The sequence below is a fragment of the Hoplias malabaricus genome, chromosome 9 (genome assembly GCF_029633855.1).
Source record: "Hoplias malabaricus isolate fHopMal1 chromosome 9, fHopMal1.hap1, whole genome shotgun sequence".
Classification (NCBI taxonomy): Eukaryota; Metazoa; Chordata; class Actinopteri; order Characiformes; family Erythrinidae; genus Hoplias; species Hoplias malabaricus.
Window position 1 is genome coordinate 23,545,143 of NC_089808.1, and position 17,488 is coordinate 23,562,630.

A 17,488-nucleotide genomic window follows, 5' to 3' on the forward strand; every position below is an offset into this window, starting at 1 on the left:
AAACCCACAACCCTGGGACCCTGTTACATATTCATTAACTTTTATTATCAGAAGTGTAGAAAGGGGACAGTCCTGCTCTGATCCAGTTTGGGAGATATTTTTCTCACATTTCTTCACTGCTGCGCGCTTCATTTACACTTTAATGAGAAACTTTGCTTCCCCATCCATCACTTCCCCTGCCTCAGAAAACCAAATGTCCAGGAAATCAGCGTCAGGATCGGTCAACTTCCCTTAATACAACAGAAAACAGGACATAACATAGACACAGTGGACTCTCAGTGGAAGGCCTACCCTTTATAAAGACAACTAGCTCGCTCCAGCAAGACCCTGGAAGCCTAAACAGGTTGATGTGGCATTCGTAGTAATGAAGTAGTGGCTAACGTCTAATGGAGACCCTTAATCAGGCCGAGGTCTCTTCATTTGAGATGCGAGGTTATTGATCAGTGCTACACTAATGAAGGGGAGGCCCTCTACACTGCCTTTGCTTTAGAGCTGTTAACCGTTCTACGTCTACAGTTATTACTGTGGGGTTGATATGTTTGCTAAAGAATGTATGTCACTTCCAGGGCTTGACAAATATATCAGGAGGCTGATAATATCGGCTGATATAATCCAAGATCAGTTACTGTCTATACATTATTACAGACTGCTTTCACATTTAACACATGCTCAAGGGCAGCTAAGCTGTGGATGCTGAGGGAGAAGACAGCACTGTTCTAGTTCCAAGGCCACTTTAATATTTTACCAAGTGTTAATGGTTTTCTGAAGATCATTAACTCTGCTATTGCTACAGAATGCTGACAATGAGAAAAAGCTGTTCATTTATGAAACACTAGTTTATTAGCACATCACACAGGGGTTGACGTATGAGCTGAAAGTTTTTAGACACAGTCTGAGATAATTATAATAATCTTTGAATTTCTGCCCCCTTTTAAAACACAATGGGGCATATGTTTTGTTCATAATTAAAAAAAACAATGTAAAATGTCAGCGCGCACACACACACACACACACACACACACACAGTGGAAAGGAACAACACAAAATAAACATAAATCTCACAATGAATGTCCAAATTCATTTTCAAAGGAAATATTTCAAGGCAATTTTCAAAACATGTCAAATTCCACAACGGATGAGAAACACTTGACATTTGTTTTTGTTTTTTGTTTTTTTCGTGAGATTACACTAACACAGGAGGAACACAAACACTCGCAAAATTAACCTTTTTTTTGTAAACACTTATGTAAATAAAACCACACTGTGATCAACCTCCAAAACATAAACCTGGAGAAAAAAGGACACTTGATGTAAAAGAAAAAAATTATCGTTGTTCCTAAGGATAGGTAATAACACCTTTCATAACAACTGACATCACTCCATACATCTACACATCTACAAAGGCTTCTTCCACATTAAATCCCACTTTTAAACTTTCTCTCTAGAAAGTGTTAGGACAGCTGTCTCCTGTGTGAATAAGCCTGTACAGATGCTGGTGTAAGTTTGTGTTCGTTGTCCTAAAAGGCTTATGTCATGGTCAGGCAGCCTTATAAACAATGACCTACAGTAAAGAGTGACACTTTATTTGAAGACTACCGATATAGTGTCCCCGTAACACATGCCCAAGCATTGAACAACATTCATAAAATACTTGAGGATTTATGACACTTTACCATTTGTCTGCTGTGCTACGGCAGGTCCAGAAACAGTCGATCCTGGTCAGGAAATCTCTAACCTGTGATGAACAGGGTGGGCAGCCTTGCCCTTAAGCGAGGGAGTGCCTTGCACACCTTGGAAAACAAATCTGAACCGTGCAAATCAAGTTGGGATCTGAACCAGAAAATCCCAATCACTTCCCACATCTTGTGAGCTGATGCTTGTCTGTTGAGGTTCCACATTCAGGTTCTGCAGGGTGTGCTGTGCTCCCTCGCTTAAGGGCCACCCTGTTCCTCCAGGTTGGAGCTTCCTAAGCACCGGTGCATTGAGTTTCAGAGATCCTCAGGGTGGATCTGAGAAAGTGTAAGTAGGTTTTTTGTTATTCACTGCTCTGGCATGTGTTACAAAGTCCCTGTGTAGCCTTAAAATGATGTGTTACCAAAATGTCTTGAAGGAACAGTTGGGCAAAAGAAATCTCATTTTCATTATTTTCTACACAACCCAGATCCTGTGGATTGGTTAAGATATACATGGAGTCTCAATTAAGGACAAGAACTGTGAAGCTAAAGTTGCTAACAAACAGTAGAAGTCAATAGTCACCCAAATAGCCCAAAACCACTTCTGTAAAAAAAAACATCATCAAAACCTCTCTCAAACAGCATCCAGGTCTTAATTAAAGCCTGAGTCACGATGAACTGTATCAGTGGGTAAACACTCACTGTGTAGCTGAATGTTTAACTCATCCTTTGTAGACAAAGCGTTAGATGAATATGCAAACCACTTCTTAAACTTCTACACAGACAGCCTCTTATACAACACAAACAGAGCTTATCTAACCACAGTTCTTGTGACAGGGATCATTGTAAGTTTTGTGAATAGCAGCGCTCCTGTTGTTTGAACTGGGAGCTTATAGCAGTGTGGTTTAGTTCACTGTTACATTTCAGTGAGCTTGACTGCGTCCTAAAAGACATCAACAACTCTGTGAGACCGTAATTGTGGCTGGGTTGTGCGCTGGGAGTTGTTTTGGTGATACATATTTAAAGAATCAATTTTAAGCTATTTGGGTGACTATTGACTTCCAGTGTTTGTTACCATCGTTAGCCTTGAAGCGTTTGTTCTAAACAAACAAACCACAATTCTGACTCCAAAAGTCTCTTGACCAATCGAGTGCATTCCCTGGGGTCCGTTCAAAATAAATGAAATTATATTTGTTCACCCCACGGCTCCTTTAATACTGTGTTTAAAACATGCACTTTTTTGTGCACAAAGTTTTTGTTTAAAAAAAGCACTTAAGACATTTAAAGAAATAAAAATAATATAAAATATAGTAATAAAAAATCAACATGAAAAGCAAGGAGGCTTCCAGCTGTGTGAACATTTGGGAGACGAGAAGTGAACATTCACAGACCAGAGCTCTAGGCGTATGTACAACACGTAATGCTGCCCCAGAAGTGTGAAAAGGCATCAGCTGTGTGGAGAGAAGAAAGAGGAGAGAGAAACCCATTTCACGAAGAGAGAAATGGTCTGTGAAGGCCTGTTCACACCCGGTGTTTTGAAAAGTAAGGTACAGATAAGAGTAGAATCTTGGACACTGACCGTGCTTCTATGCGTCCAAATTAAAGCATGAGACAAAATGGTACAGCAGCCGCAAAACGTTCAATGCCAAGTGTCAGCAAGAATACACCAGCATTGGGCTGTGGAGTTCCATCTCATAACTTTAGCATGAGAAGCACCAGAATCATTTGCAGGAGAAAAGGATCTCTCTTTGCTAATGCTCCCATGGCTGTACGCCATCAGATCCTCACAGCAATGTGCCAGCAACTTCTGTACAGCTTTTCTAGAAAAGCAGAAGCTGTTACTGCAGTAAAAATGAAAATGTGACCAAGGGGAGCATTCCCTGATTTTTACCCTTCGATTTGTAAAAATGTTGACAAGTGTCCAAAAACGTTTGGCCATGAGTATGTGTTTCTTTCCAGTACCTGTTTTCAGAACGTTCGTGGTGTAAACAGGCCTTTACTAGATGAAATGAATTAAATACAGATGAGAAAACGTGACCCTGGATCAGATTTACTGTGAGATTCATAAATCTCTGCGATCTGTCTTGGAGTGTCCTCTCAGCTTTAAACGTCAGAAAGAAGTTTTTGTTCTCTACAAGGAGAGGAGGTTGAGAGCTGTCTGTTGGATCTGTCGCTCTGTTGCTGGTGGGCTCCAATCCAAGGCTTCAATTATCGCAGCCCACCTGTTCCTCGGTGCCAGCAGAACGGTCTGTGGTGGAGTGTTTAGCTTGAGACCGAGCTGAACTGAGAGTGTGACAATCACAAACTGATTCTGAACAGTAAGACTTAGCGAGAAAATGTGACAAAAATGTAACAGGACACCATCTGGCGGTGAAGGAAATACTGGTTGGAGACCCTAGGGGATGCTGCATTGTCTGCTGGTTAGCACACTGCTACAGCACTAAGCTAAAGTAGCGCAATTAGCATAGAGCTGGTCGTACACTACACGTGTTTAAAGCTGACTTCCAAAACCCATATATTCTCAGGCCTAAGCTCAGGTTTTTACGCAACATCACTGAGGACTCTGGTGTAGTTTCAACAAAGAAGAAGCATTTAAATACCTACATTTCCTACATTATCACATGGAGCAACCCAGGCTAGCATTAGCTGGACCTGACTGAGAAGCAAAAACGCAAACTGGCCACAAATACATGCAGTTCGTACTGTGAGACCTTCACAGAGAAATATTTCACCACAAAAGGAGAACACCTTAAAGATGATGTTCACAATTTTAGTCCAAAACCATTTTTATATTTCAATTCAGAGAATTGTTTCCTCATTATTAGCTTGCTGTCTGTCCTGTTCGCACACTAGAAAAAGGTCCCGTGTTTGTACACAGTCCTGGCTCTGTAAAACGGAACCAAAACTCAGGGGCTCCCTCTCTCTCTGCCATGGAGTAGCGGCACCTGGAGGTGTTTGGACAGTGGAGAGACCTCCTAACGTTGAAATGGATTAAAAGAGATGAGGATGTTCTTCAATTGCAGCTCTATAAATGGTTTAAAATGGACTTATTGATGCTGTTTCAGATGTATTGCATAAATTAAGGTGGAACTGTTTCCAAATTTTAGAATTTAGCTTTCCATGGAAGTAAACAAAGACCAAAGGTGCTACAAAAAACAAAACAGCATGAGTTACAAAACAGTGACAAGTTCTGGGTCGCCCTGGATTACAGAGTCTGCCAAATGCCTCAAATGAGTCCTTCCTGACCTGGAAAATCAATTCAAACAGGGGTTAATATCAGACTTAAGAGCGTGTAGTGTAAAGCCAGCATTAGTTCAGCAAGAGAATTCAACTTGTCCCAGCAGGCCCCAGAGGAGTACCGAAGGATTATGCACACAGTGGTCTTGTTTTAGGCAAATAAGGCCTAAAGAAGTCGGGTGAAGGCAGATGCACTAATTCTACGTTGGCTACAGATTCATACAGGCACACAATATTCAATAAGACGAAAATAAAGATGCTTCACTTTGAGAGTCTGCGAACTGCACATTGCACCAACCTCAGAGAAAGGGATTTTCGTCTGCACGAGTGGCAAAACTTGCACAAGTCACTCGCACTATTGCACTCTTAGTGATGATGTTCATGTTAGCTAGCTCTGGCACAGGACTGGACTTCATCTTAAAGGGGCTTGAGGTCCACTAACAAATGCCTGCATTTGCTTTCTGGTCTCAATTCACAGCAAAGAGGGTGACTTCCATGCTAATTATAGCAATACCCGACCTAAATCGGTGGCTAATACTTTCCATATATCCACGATAACAGAATACAAAGGCAAAACATTTGTTCAACATTTAACAAATGGTAAAAAGAAATCAGTAAGGAAATCTACAGGTGGTTGTCTAAGGTGGTCTGCGTAGATGTATTTGTCTGGAATTGCTGGTTCTACTCATTTGCAAGTCAGATTTGAAAAGAAACCATGTACCAACACAAGCTACTTAAGGTTAGATTCATGCAAATGGTCACCTCCAGTGCTCCCAAGATAAACCTAGAGTAATGCAGACCCATCAAGGATAAATGAATGAAGTCTTCCTTTGCCTGGTGCTTGAAGGGTTATCAGTCTGATGCAAAGTAATCAGTGCTTCCTATTACACTACGTCTCTGTCAGGGATGTTTTTCTCAACAGGGTGTCCTTCTCTTCATTGACATCATCTCATGTCCAGTGCCATAAATTCAGGAGAATGAAAGACAGAGTCTGTCCAATGGTCATCTGCATACTTTAGGCACATGGATTTGTTGCTTCGGCTACTCGATCGTCCTTAAGGACATGCAAAATGTCAAGGTGACGGAGCAACTTCTGCACCAGAGTTAACTGAACAAGTCTCGTTAAACAGAGGGCACTCACACAAGCTGAATTTGTGATCGGTAAGTCGATGGTTTGTGGTGATACTTCCCGGCCCGTGCAATGGCTACGTATTTGTGCATTAAGACAAGGAGTGTACTGGACTCAGTGTTTGATTAAGCCTTCCAGGAGAAGCTATAATCATCTTTGAGTGGTCACGAGAGCTGCCATTCTGGGTGGAAGAACTTGATGGGGTGCGTCTTGGCCCACTTGGCGAAGACAGCCTTTTCTGTAATGAACCTGTGGCCGCCGTAGGGGGCGCTCTCATGCAGGAGGTATTCCGCACACTCATCTCGGCTCCCGGCTTCGTAGTAGTGGTACGGCACCTTCCTGTAGCCTTCGGATCTAAAGGCAAAGAGGGAGCAGACACAGAAAGAAGGGAAACAAAAGATGTGTATTTAAATTATGTTTATTGTCCTAAAATTTTAACTCACAGTTTCATATTTGCAAGTAAGATCAGACACTTAGCTTTTGCTGGTAGCAGGTGCCAATAATCTACACAGAGGGAATGTATGCCTTAAAGAAACACTAGGTAAGAGTTGGTATTTTTGCTCCTGGGCATCTCCTGTTGCAGGATGTAATTCGTACACTCCACCAGAAATTACATTAAAGTGCAATTTGTGCAGTGCTGAGTCTGTAGTGGCATAACAAATATCACAGTGATTTAGAAGCTGTAATTTCAAGTATAAAATCAAAATACTACCTAGTGTTGCTTTAAATGCACCTCAACAGGAATTAACAGGGGTGTTTTTGTTGGTTACAAACACTTGTCTTGATCAACTACATCTGGGGAAAGTAGAAAATTAGGGACTTGATTCTTTGCCACACTGTGCCTTTAGCATTTAAACCCCAATTGTTCTGATTTGGCAAAGACACACTGCTCTCCTCTGAGCGACAGTTCCCCTGTCCTTTTCACTTTTCCTCACCTCAGCATTTATGCCAAGACCTGCAGTGTCACAAATAAATTCAATTTCACTTCCCTCACCTCCACCCTGCAGCACCTGTTGAATTTCAATTACAAGTGAAACCTTTGGGGTCAATTGCTAAATTGGCTCGGCACATCATGTTAAAACAGTACCTTCCTGCTGTGGTGTTCTGCATTGAAAGGAGTCTTTTGTGACCAGGGCTTCCAGGCTTCGCTGGAGGCTGAGATTTTTCATAAACTGAAAATGGCCCATTGTTCTGAAGCAGGGAGTGGAATACATAATAGACGCTAACAGCGAAGAGGATAATGGCTACTTACACACACACACTAATCACAGCATCGTACGCTTTGCTTATCAGGGATATTTTCAGCTCTTTTCAGATTACAACAATCAGACTGTTTTGGGAATTGCGAATTCATGCCCAAGGGTATTTTTCCACTGCTAAACAAGGGCTTCAGCTACATGAGTGAACCTGAATCATTAGAACACAGCAAAGAAGACAGTAAAACACAAACCTCAATACCATAAAAGTGACATACACTCACACCTGTGGATAATTTCACACACTCACTCAGTCACTCACACCTGTGGACAGTTTCACATACTCACTCAGTCACTCACACTTGTGTATAATTTTACACACTCACTCAGTCACTCACACCGTGGACAGTTTCACACACTCACTCAGTCACTCACACTTGTGTATAATTTTACACACTCACTCAGTCATTCACACTTGTGTATAATATTACACACTCACTCACTTACTCACACCTGTAGATAATTTCACACACTCACTCACTCACTCACACCTGTAGATAATTTCACACACTCACTCAGTCACTCACACCTGTGGATAATTTTACACACTCACTCAGTCATTCACACTTGTGTATAATATTACACACTCACTCACTTACTCACACATGTAGATAATTTCACACACTCACTCACTCACTCACACCTGTAGATAATTTCACACACTCACTCAGTCACTCACACCTGTGGATAATTTTACACACTCACTCAGTCATTCACACTTGTGTATAATTTTACACACTCACTCAGTCATTCACACTTTTGTATAATATTACACACTCACTCAGTCACTCACACTTGTGTATAATTTTACTCACTCACACAGTCATTCACACTTGTGTATAATATTACACACTCACTCAGTCACTCACACCTGTGGATAATTTTACACACTCACTTACTCACACCTGTAGATAATTTCACACACTCACTCAGTCATTCACACTTATGTATAATATTACACACTCACTCAGTCACTCACACCTGTGGATAATTTTACACACTCACTCAGTCATTCACACCTGTAGATAATTTTACACACTCACTCGGTCATTCACACTTGTGTATAATTTTACACACTCACTCAGTCATTCACACTTGTGTATAATATTACACACTCACTCAGTCACTCACACCTGTGGATAATTTTACACACTCACTCAGTCATTCACACTTGTGTATAATATTACACACTCACTCAGTCACTCACACCTGTGGATAATTTTACACACTCACTCACACCTGTAGATAATTTCACACACTCACTCACTCACTCACTCACTCACTCACTCACACCTGTAGATAATTTCACACACTCACTCAGTCATTCAAACTTGTGTATAATTTTACACACTCACTCACACCTGTGGATAATTTTACACACTCACTCAGTCACTCACACCTGTGGACAGTTTCACACACTCACTGAGTCACTCACACCTGTGGACAGTTTCACACACTCACTCAGTCACTCACACCTGTGGACAGTTTCACAGACTCACTGAGTCACTCACACCTGTGGACAGTTTCACACACTCACTCAGTCACTCACACCTGTGGACAGTTTCACATACTCACTGAGTCACTCACACCTGTGGACAGTTTCACAGACTCACTGAGTCACTCACACCTGTGAACAGTTTCACACACTCACTGAGTCACTCACACCTGTGGACAATTTCACTCACTCACTCAGTGAGTCACTCAATCACACCTGTGAACAGTTTCACACACTCACTCAGTCACTCACTCACACAAACTTCACTCAAACAAATTTCACACAAACACCAGGAGGAAACCCACACAGACTCAGGGAGAACACACCACACTCCTCACAACTCCATAGTGTTTCTAGTTCAGTAATACCCACTTGCTGCAGAAATGTTCCAACTTGCATAATTTTACACACTCACTCTGTCACTCACACCTGTGGATAATTTTACACACTCACTCAGTCATTCACACTTGTGTATAATATTACACACTCACTCAGTCACTCACACCTGTGGATAATTTTACACACTCACTCAGTCATTCACACTTGTGTATAATTTTACACACTCACTCAGTCACGCACACCTGTGGATAATTTCACACACTCACTCAGTCACTCACACCTTTGGATAATATCACACACTCACTCAGTCACTCACACCTGTGGATAATTTTACACACTCACTCAGTCATTCACACTTGTGTATAATTTTACACACTCACTCAGTCACGCACACCTGTGGATAATTTCACACACTCACTCAGTCACTCACACCTTTGGATAATATCACACACTCACTCAGTCACTCACACCTGTGGATAATTTTACACACTCACTCAGTCATTCACACTTGTGTATAATTTTACACACTCACTCAGTCATTCACACTTGTGTATAATTTTACAAACTCACACAGTCATTCACACTTGTGTATAATATTACACACTCACTCAGTCACTCACACCTGTGGATAATTTTACACACTCACTTACTCACACCTGTAGATGATTTCACACACTCACTCACTCACACCTGTAGATAATTTCACACACTCACTCAGTCATTCACACTTGTGTATAATATTACACACTCACTCAGTCATTCACACTTGTGTATAATTTTACACACTCACTCACTCACTCACACCTGTAGATAATTTCACATACTCAGTCATGTCATTCACACTTGTGTATAATTTTACACACTCACTCAGTCACGCACACCTGTGGATAATTTTACACACTCACTCAGTCACTCACACCTGTGGACAGTTTCACACACTCACTGAGTCACTCACACCTGTGGACAGTTTCACACACTCACTCAGTCACTCACACCTGTGGACAGTTTCACAGACTCACTGAGTCACTCACACCTGTGGACAGTTTCACACACTCACTCAGTCACTCACACCTGTGGACAGTTTCACATACTCACTGAGTCACTCACACCTGTGGACAGTTTCACAGACTCACTGAGTCACTCACACCTGTGAACAGTTTCACACACTCACTGAGTCACTCACACCTGCGGACAATTTCACTCACTCAGTGAGTCACTCAATCACACCTGTGAACAGTTTCACACACTCACTCAGTCACTCACTCACACAAACTTCACTCAAACAAATTTCACACAAACACCAGGAGGAAACCCACACAGACTCAGGGAGAACACACCACACTCCTCAAACTCCATAGTGTTTCTAGTTCAGTAATACCCACTTGCTGCAGAAATGTTCCAACTTGCTGGAGGTACATTTACGAATAATAATAAAATTGGTTTAAACACAGATCAAAGTGGATGTAAAATGCATTATATGCATTTTACCTACTGTTGTTGTTTACAACATTTTGTTTGTAAGTAGATTGTGAATCACAGGACATAACCATGGGCTGTACAAGTAGGTCAGAGGCTTTAAAGTAGCGCTCTTTGATGTTCAAAGGCGTGAAAGGCATGGGCCAGGTTACGGCAGTAAACAGATGCAGGCACAGGAGGAGCAAAATGAGCAGTAAAAATAACCCCTCCAGGACGGCCAACAGGGGAAAACATTTAAAGCACATTATGGGGGAAATATGTGGAAAAAGCCCAGATCTTGCTGGCTATGCTCAGAATTATTACTCATTATTGCCTCGTTACATTCCCAGATGAAGTCGCTCGATGCTCAGTGGAACTGTGCCGACATCCCAATTAAACAGTGAGTAAACAGGCTGAAAATGTCAGCACTATTGGGCATCCAGAAGTATAAAACTGAGCATAAAGCAGGGGGATTTTTGGGAGCCTTCTTTAATACAGTGCTCCTTATAGATGTTTGGTGTCCTACCTATAGGAATGACTTACCGAATTCTATTTACACCATGAATCCAAACATTTGTAGACACCTACTTTCAGTGATTTCAGCTACTTTAAAGCATTTACATTTACATTTATGCATTTGGCAGACGCTTTTATCCAAAGCGACTTACAAAAGAGGATCTAACATTTAAATTACAGCACAATTTATACAAATTATACTACAAAAACAGCAGCAAGAAAAGCAACACTAGGTAGTATTCATTCAGTGTCTGTAAGCGCTTATCCAGTTCAGGGTCACAGTGGGTCCAGAGCCTACCCGGAATCACTAGGCAGGAACACACCCTGTGGGGGGCAACAGACTCTCATAGGGTGACACACACTCACACACTCCTACGAACACTTTTGAGTCGCCAATCCACGTACCAACGTGTATTTTTGGACGATGGGAGGAAACCAGAGCACCCGGAGGAAACCCACGCAGACACAGGGAGAACACACCACACTCCTCACAGACAGTCACCCGGAGTGGGACTCGAACCCACAACCTCCAGGTCCCTGGAGCTGTGTGACTGCGCCACTACCTGCTGCACCACTGTGCAGCACACTAGGCAGTATTTTTACTTTAAAATTACCTTCAAAATTATTGTGATGCTTCACTGAACTGTAATAGGGAGAAAAGAGCCTCTGTAATGGCTCAGCACTGCAGAAACTGCACTATGTAACTTTTAGAAGAAAGCAGAAAATCACCCAGAAAAACTCCCTCCCCCCCTTGATTTCAACACAGTGCTATAAAAGTGATTTAGATCCTGTAGGAGGGGCACAAGGGCAAAAATACCAAACCTGGTGGTCATTTAAGTTTTTTTTGGACAGAGACATAGCAGCTTCCATGTATGGGCTGAGCACCAGAATCCTCCAACATCAGTTTCTGACCTCAAAAATGATCTCTAATCCTCACAGAAATATTCCAAGATTTGGTCTAAATCCTTCCCAGAAGTGTAGATCCTGTCATAGCTGCAAAGAGCCAAGAGAGACCAACTACCTATCAATACTCCTTATTTCAGAAGAAATGGTGGACGGGTAAGTGAGCAAACATCAGACACTGAACAGACGTCTTCTCTGATGGACTACACTTGACCTAAGGGGAAAACAGTGTCAGGAAGATTTGTTGCTGTAGTGGTGAGGGTGATTTCAGAGCTGAAGAAAGAAAGCATCAGTCTTACTTGCAATAGGTGTCATTGATCATTCCGTACACTCGTATCTCCTTGCACATGTCCATGGCCAGGATCAGCGTGAACCACCCAGTGCTCAGGTATGACCCAGACTGGATCCTGAAACACAAAAATATCACATCACATCAAAAATCTGCACACAGAACTGGCCTTTAAACAATTTACAGCAGCATAGAGGAGATGCTTTAATCCAGAGCAACTTCCCGAAGTACTTTGTGGTCTAGACAGAGAAGGCATCCCAGCAAGTACAAACAGGACAGAGGCCAAAATATGCTGGGTCTATGAACCCGAAGATACAGAAATCAGTACTGATTCACAGAAACAGAGAAACACAAAGTAAACAACACAACCTGGATCAAAGGTCAGGATGTGATGATGTCTGGTCTGAAGTTTAGAGAAGCAGGCTTGGTCGCTGACTTGATCCCTTGGACCATCAGGAAAAATGGTGGTGGAACAGTGAAGAACAAGCTGTTTCACTGCTTTAACAATCATGGCTAAAGAGCCTTGAGGAATTCAACAAATTCCCAACTACTCCTTGAGCACTGGGGTGACTGCCTACCCTCTGGGTGTATGTGTGCTCACTATTGCACACTAGCAAGTATGCATTAACCTATTTATTTCAAGAGTGGAGCTACGATTTTCTTAGACTGCAGAGTTTTTCAAGTATGGGGCCTGAAGCCGATCTGTACTTGAAGTGCAAAAGGCACAAGCCATAAGTCAGTTTTTGACCTTTGCCATCAAGTAAAGAAGGGTTGGTAGAATCTTGGCTGTGTTGGCAAGCAACAAATTCTTAAGTCAAGAGGCCTTTGAAGGAACACAACATTTCTGAAAACACACTGTGCATTCTGCAATCCGCATCCCGCCATCAGAGAGCCAGGACTCAAAAGTCAAGAGGCAGGTCTTCCACACGACTTGAAGGATGGTGGTTCGACTCGAGGCATACTTGAAACTCAAATGTCTTGATGTACAGATTGAGTTTTGACCTTTGCCACCAGACAGGGAAAGTCTGGTCCATTTCTGGCTTTGTAGATGAACATCAGTATCTTGAAACTTGGCTTCCATGGGTTTTGAAAGATGGTACATCAAGAGCTTGGGGTACAGATCAGGTTCTGACCATTATCCTCAGGTAAGAAGAGGCTAAAATCACAGCCGAATTCCTGTCACTCAGGATTAGCAGCGCTATGGGATAGTGGTTGATAACAGCAGATACCAAGCCATTCTTTCTCTTTCTCTCTCTCTCTCGCACTCTTTCTCACACTGAGGCGAAAGTATCAGCGTTTTTCTGTCACTGGGGGGACGTGTCACACTGAGTGACAGCTCTATGGTGAGAAACTACGCTTCTGTGCCGGAGGTTAATGACGGAACCGCTGACGGCGCTGTGCACTGACACAGCCGCAGTAAACACCACTGTCACACACAGGTAACAAGGAGAAACAGAGCAAGAGCTTCTGTATCACTCCTTCCTTCAGAGTCTTGTTCATGTATATTCAGAATAAATCTGTCCATCTCCAGAGCTAAGCATGCCGAAAAGGGACAAATTATAAAAGACAAATCTATTTTTGAGGGCATTAGCACATTAATTTAGGGATCTGGAGCCCACCAAACCACACAGTATGGAATTTAACAACCCAGACAGTTTTTTGTGGTCTGCCTAAATCAGACTACATGGGATATTCTGATTTAGTGCTGCATCTCATGTAGATAGCAGGCATTAAAAGTTGGGCAAAAAAAGTTAGTGACATAGGATCAGAGGTGGGTAGTGTAGCCAAAAATGGTACTCAAGTAAGAGTATTGTTACTTTAGAACAGGGGTCTCAAACCAAATCCACGGAGGGCCGCGTGGGTGCAGGTGTTCTTTCCAACCACGCAAAAGCCCCACACTACTGAAAGTCAAGATCTATTGAATTAGATCCAATGATTAAAAACAGGTGGAATGAGGTGTGGCTTCTGCGTGGTTGGAAAGAAAACCTGCACCCACACGGCCCTCCGTGGATCTGGTTTGACACCCCTGATGTAGCTCAATGTAACGGTGTAAAAGTACAGCTTCTTCACAAATGTACTCAAGTGAAAGTAAACATACGCTGCATTAAAACTACTCTTATAAGTACAATTTATCCAAAAGGTTACTCAAGTAAATGTAACGGAGCAAATGTAGTGCGTTATTACACACCTCTGCATATTAGCGTTTGTATGTAGTGATACAAACCCAGCCTCACGCTCCAGTTTGTCTTTTATATCACACTACACATTTATCTCTCTCCCAAAAATACAAGAAAGTACTTGAATTTTAATATTTTTTTGTGATTATATATTTTAATCAAATAAAGTTTAATCAAGACCCTACCAAAATAAATATTGTAGTTGTATTGGTCTTATATTGATCTGTTTATTTTGCATTTAAATATTCTGCTTCAGTCTTAAGAAGAGGCAATAAAATGAATCACGATTAATTGCAGTAAACTGTGTGATTAATTAGTTCATTTGGTTGTAATCGATTGACAAGGCTATACTTCTATCACCACTTCTGTGAACATGTCTGGACATTTCACACCAAACCCGTCTCCATGACGTTTTTACGATTTAATTATCATGATTTCAAAGGAAATTCCCATTAAATATCTTTGTGCAAACAGTCGGAGTGACAGTGCCCCTGGGCGTTATTACAGAAGCCCATCAGGAAAGCGTGTGTTGTGTAGTAAATCTGAAAAAGAGATCCACACAAAATCAGCTGTTAACCATGGATTCCTCTGAGGTGAGCCTTAAACTGACCAGTCCGGAGGCCTGTGGGTACAGGAGGGTGATGGAGATGGATGCAGGCAGGAAAGCTTCGGTGTTTTCCCGGTCAGGAAATAAACACCGTCTGAGAAATGAAGTCTGGCATTGTGAACAGCATTCAAAGTAAATAATGTACAGTGCCTCACTCCCTACACTGCAGTTCTCTCCGGCCTGGCCTCGCAGAGTACATCACTCCTCTTCAGCCTCCTGCTTTCACATTCCCACAACCTTGGGGATATGAGCTGGGCTCCACGCTCCCCAGCTGGAGCTGCCAATCACACAGACAGAACGGCGTTACCAGAGGCACTTTGGAGAAGTGATGGGAACCTATGGCTAAATCCATTTGGCAGTGGCTTTGGGCGGAACGGATGAGTCTGGCTTTAAAATACAGACATTAATTCCATCTCTCCTCACACCTAGCGCCATCGCCGCTCACTAAACCGTGATCTGGACGAGTCGCGGCGGCACTGTTTGGCCCTAAGCAGCGCGTGATTTGCCTAGAGCAACACAATGCCTTTTTAATGACTGTTCCTACAGCAGCCGCTGCAGTTTAGAAGCATTGATTTTTTAAAGGAAAAGAGGCGCAACCTCGACCCGGCTGCATCTCTGGAAATGTTTCATCCTTGTCTCTGTTCACCAGCAGTGTGCGTGTGTGTGTGTCTTTGGTCAGATACAGCCAGCTTGTCTAATGATTTATGGCCTTCTCTACTACTGTGGGCAAAATTAACATTTATATTATTGTACTCATTTTCAAATGATAAAAGTGCAAATCCCACTGTAATAATTGTTCGCATTCATGTTCAATTCATTAAAATACTTTTTCATGATTTCATAATGGTTAAAAAACATCTGGTCTATAAAAACAAAACATAACCAAATACTAGAGGACACCTGCTCATGGAGCGTTCCTTCTGAAATCAAGGGAGTTAAAGGTTTGTCACTTTTCTGCATTCATGGATGGTATTCAGCCTATACATTTAGCATCACTCAAAAAATCTCCATTAGCGTTAAGATATTTTTAAAAAATCCTGTTTGGTGCATGTGTCCTTTGATGTAGAGATCTGGAGCCCACCAACCCACACACTGTGAAACAAGACCACCATGAAGTGGGCTGCCTAAATCAGAAAACATGGGACAAAACGAGTTGCCCGATTCTGCTTGGGCTAGTTTTATGACATCTGCTTTGGGGTTTGATCCTTGTGGTGTTCTGACCAAAGTAGGTCACAGGTGTTTTTTAAGACACCAGAACTGCATTCCCTAGTGGAAAAGGGGGCAAATATTTGCCCTTTAAAGGCAATTATTTGGTATAAAATAATCAATATGATTGGAGGAGAACACTCATTGCTTAACTGAACGACATGACCGTGAAAGCACCTTTACTATTCTCTCCAGACAAGGCATACTCCTGAGAACCTACTAAGGCACTCAGCAGCTGAGATTCCGGTACAATCCACGAGTAAAACGGTTCCCTAAAGCACTTGCCAATTAAAATACTTCTAACAGAAGCCCAGATGAAGGTCTGCGATGCTCAGACTTTATCACTGATGAGCTTCATAAGAGACAGAACTAACAGGAGCGTAATGATTCCTCTCTGAATGTATAACCCCGCTCTCTCCCCTGGGATCAATCCTCCACAGCACTCGGCGTTGAGCCTGGGGGAAATTGTTCTGTTTACTAGTGCTCTTAAGCGGGCCAAACCAATTTATTTTAATGACGCCGGCAAAGTACCACCATTATTACCTGACACATTAGAGCCGGCCGAGTGTTCCTCCAATCTACAGTTGTGTTTACTTTCACTTCGCCTAAATCTATTAATAACCCCCGAGGCCATTGGGTGCCGCCGTTCAAAGACACCACATTTATTTCCACCGCGACTACATTCCTCAGGCCCACTTTCAGCCAGGTCAGCAGACAGGAGTCCAGCAGCGTCTATCGACGAAGAGCTAATGGCTAATGGTTTGTTTTTTTCTGGGCCTAGAAAACAGGAGTAGAATCTCGCTTCTCTTAGCCTTTGGCAAGAAACTGTGGAGAGACTGTAGACCAAAGAGAAATGAAACGTGAAATGTGCGCAGCAGTGCTACAAAATCTGACCTATGTATTTGCCTGACTCGAGACACTGAACACACACACCCAGAGCGGCGGGCAACGAGGAAGCAGTGGGGAGTTAGGTACCTTGCACAAGTGTACTTCAGCTGTGGATGTTGAGGGAGAAGACAGTGCTGTTCCTAACCTCCCTGTTCCATTTACCCACCAGTGCTGTGGATGGAGAGGGTGACCCAAGTGTCCCAAGTTCTTTAACCCTTTTGTTGAATGGTTACTTTGTTGACCATCAGTTGATTGGTTACTTTCCTTAATGATGCTTTTTTCACTTACTGCATGGTACCTACCCTACTCTACTTGGCT

At 42.4% G+C, this 17,488-nt stretch overlaps 1 protein-coding gene across 3 annotated transcripts in view; it reads right to left on the minus strand.

Moving 5' to 3' along the window:
* Positions 1 to 848: 848 nt before the first annotated feature.
* st6galnac3 (ST6 (alpha-N-acetyl-neuraminyl-2,3-beta-galactosyl-1,3)-N-acetylgalactosaminide alpha-2,6-sialyltransferase 3) overlaps positions 849 to 17,488 on the minus strand; it is an 81,437-nt gene continuing 64,797 nt past the window's right edge. For all 3 annotated transcript variants that reach the window (XM_066681783.1, XM_066681785.1, XM_066681784.1), the window contains exons 4-5: positions 12,303 to 12,410; positions 849 to 6,393 (exon numbers count right to left, since the gene is read on the minus strand). In XM_066681783.1, the coding sequence (XP_066537880.1) occupies positions 6,204 to 6,393; positions 12,303 to 12,410 (298 nt within the window). In that variant the 3' untranslated portion in view covers positions 849 to 6,203. The remainder of the gene's footprint in view (positions 6,394 to 12,302; positions 12,411 to 17,488) is intronic.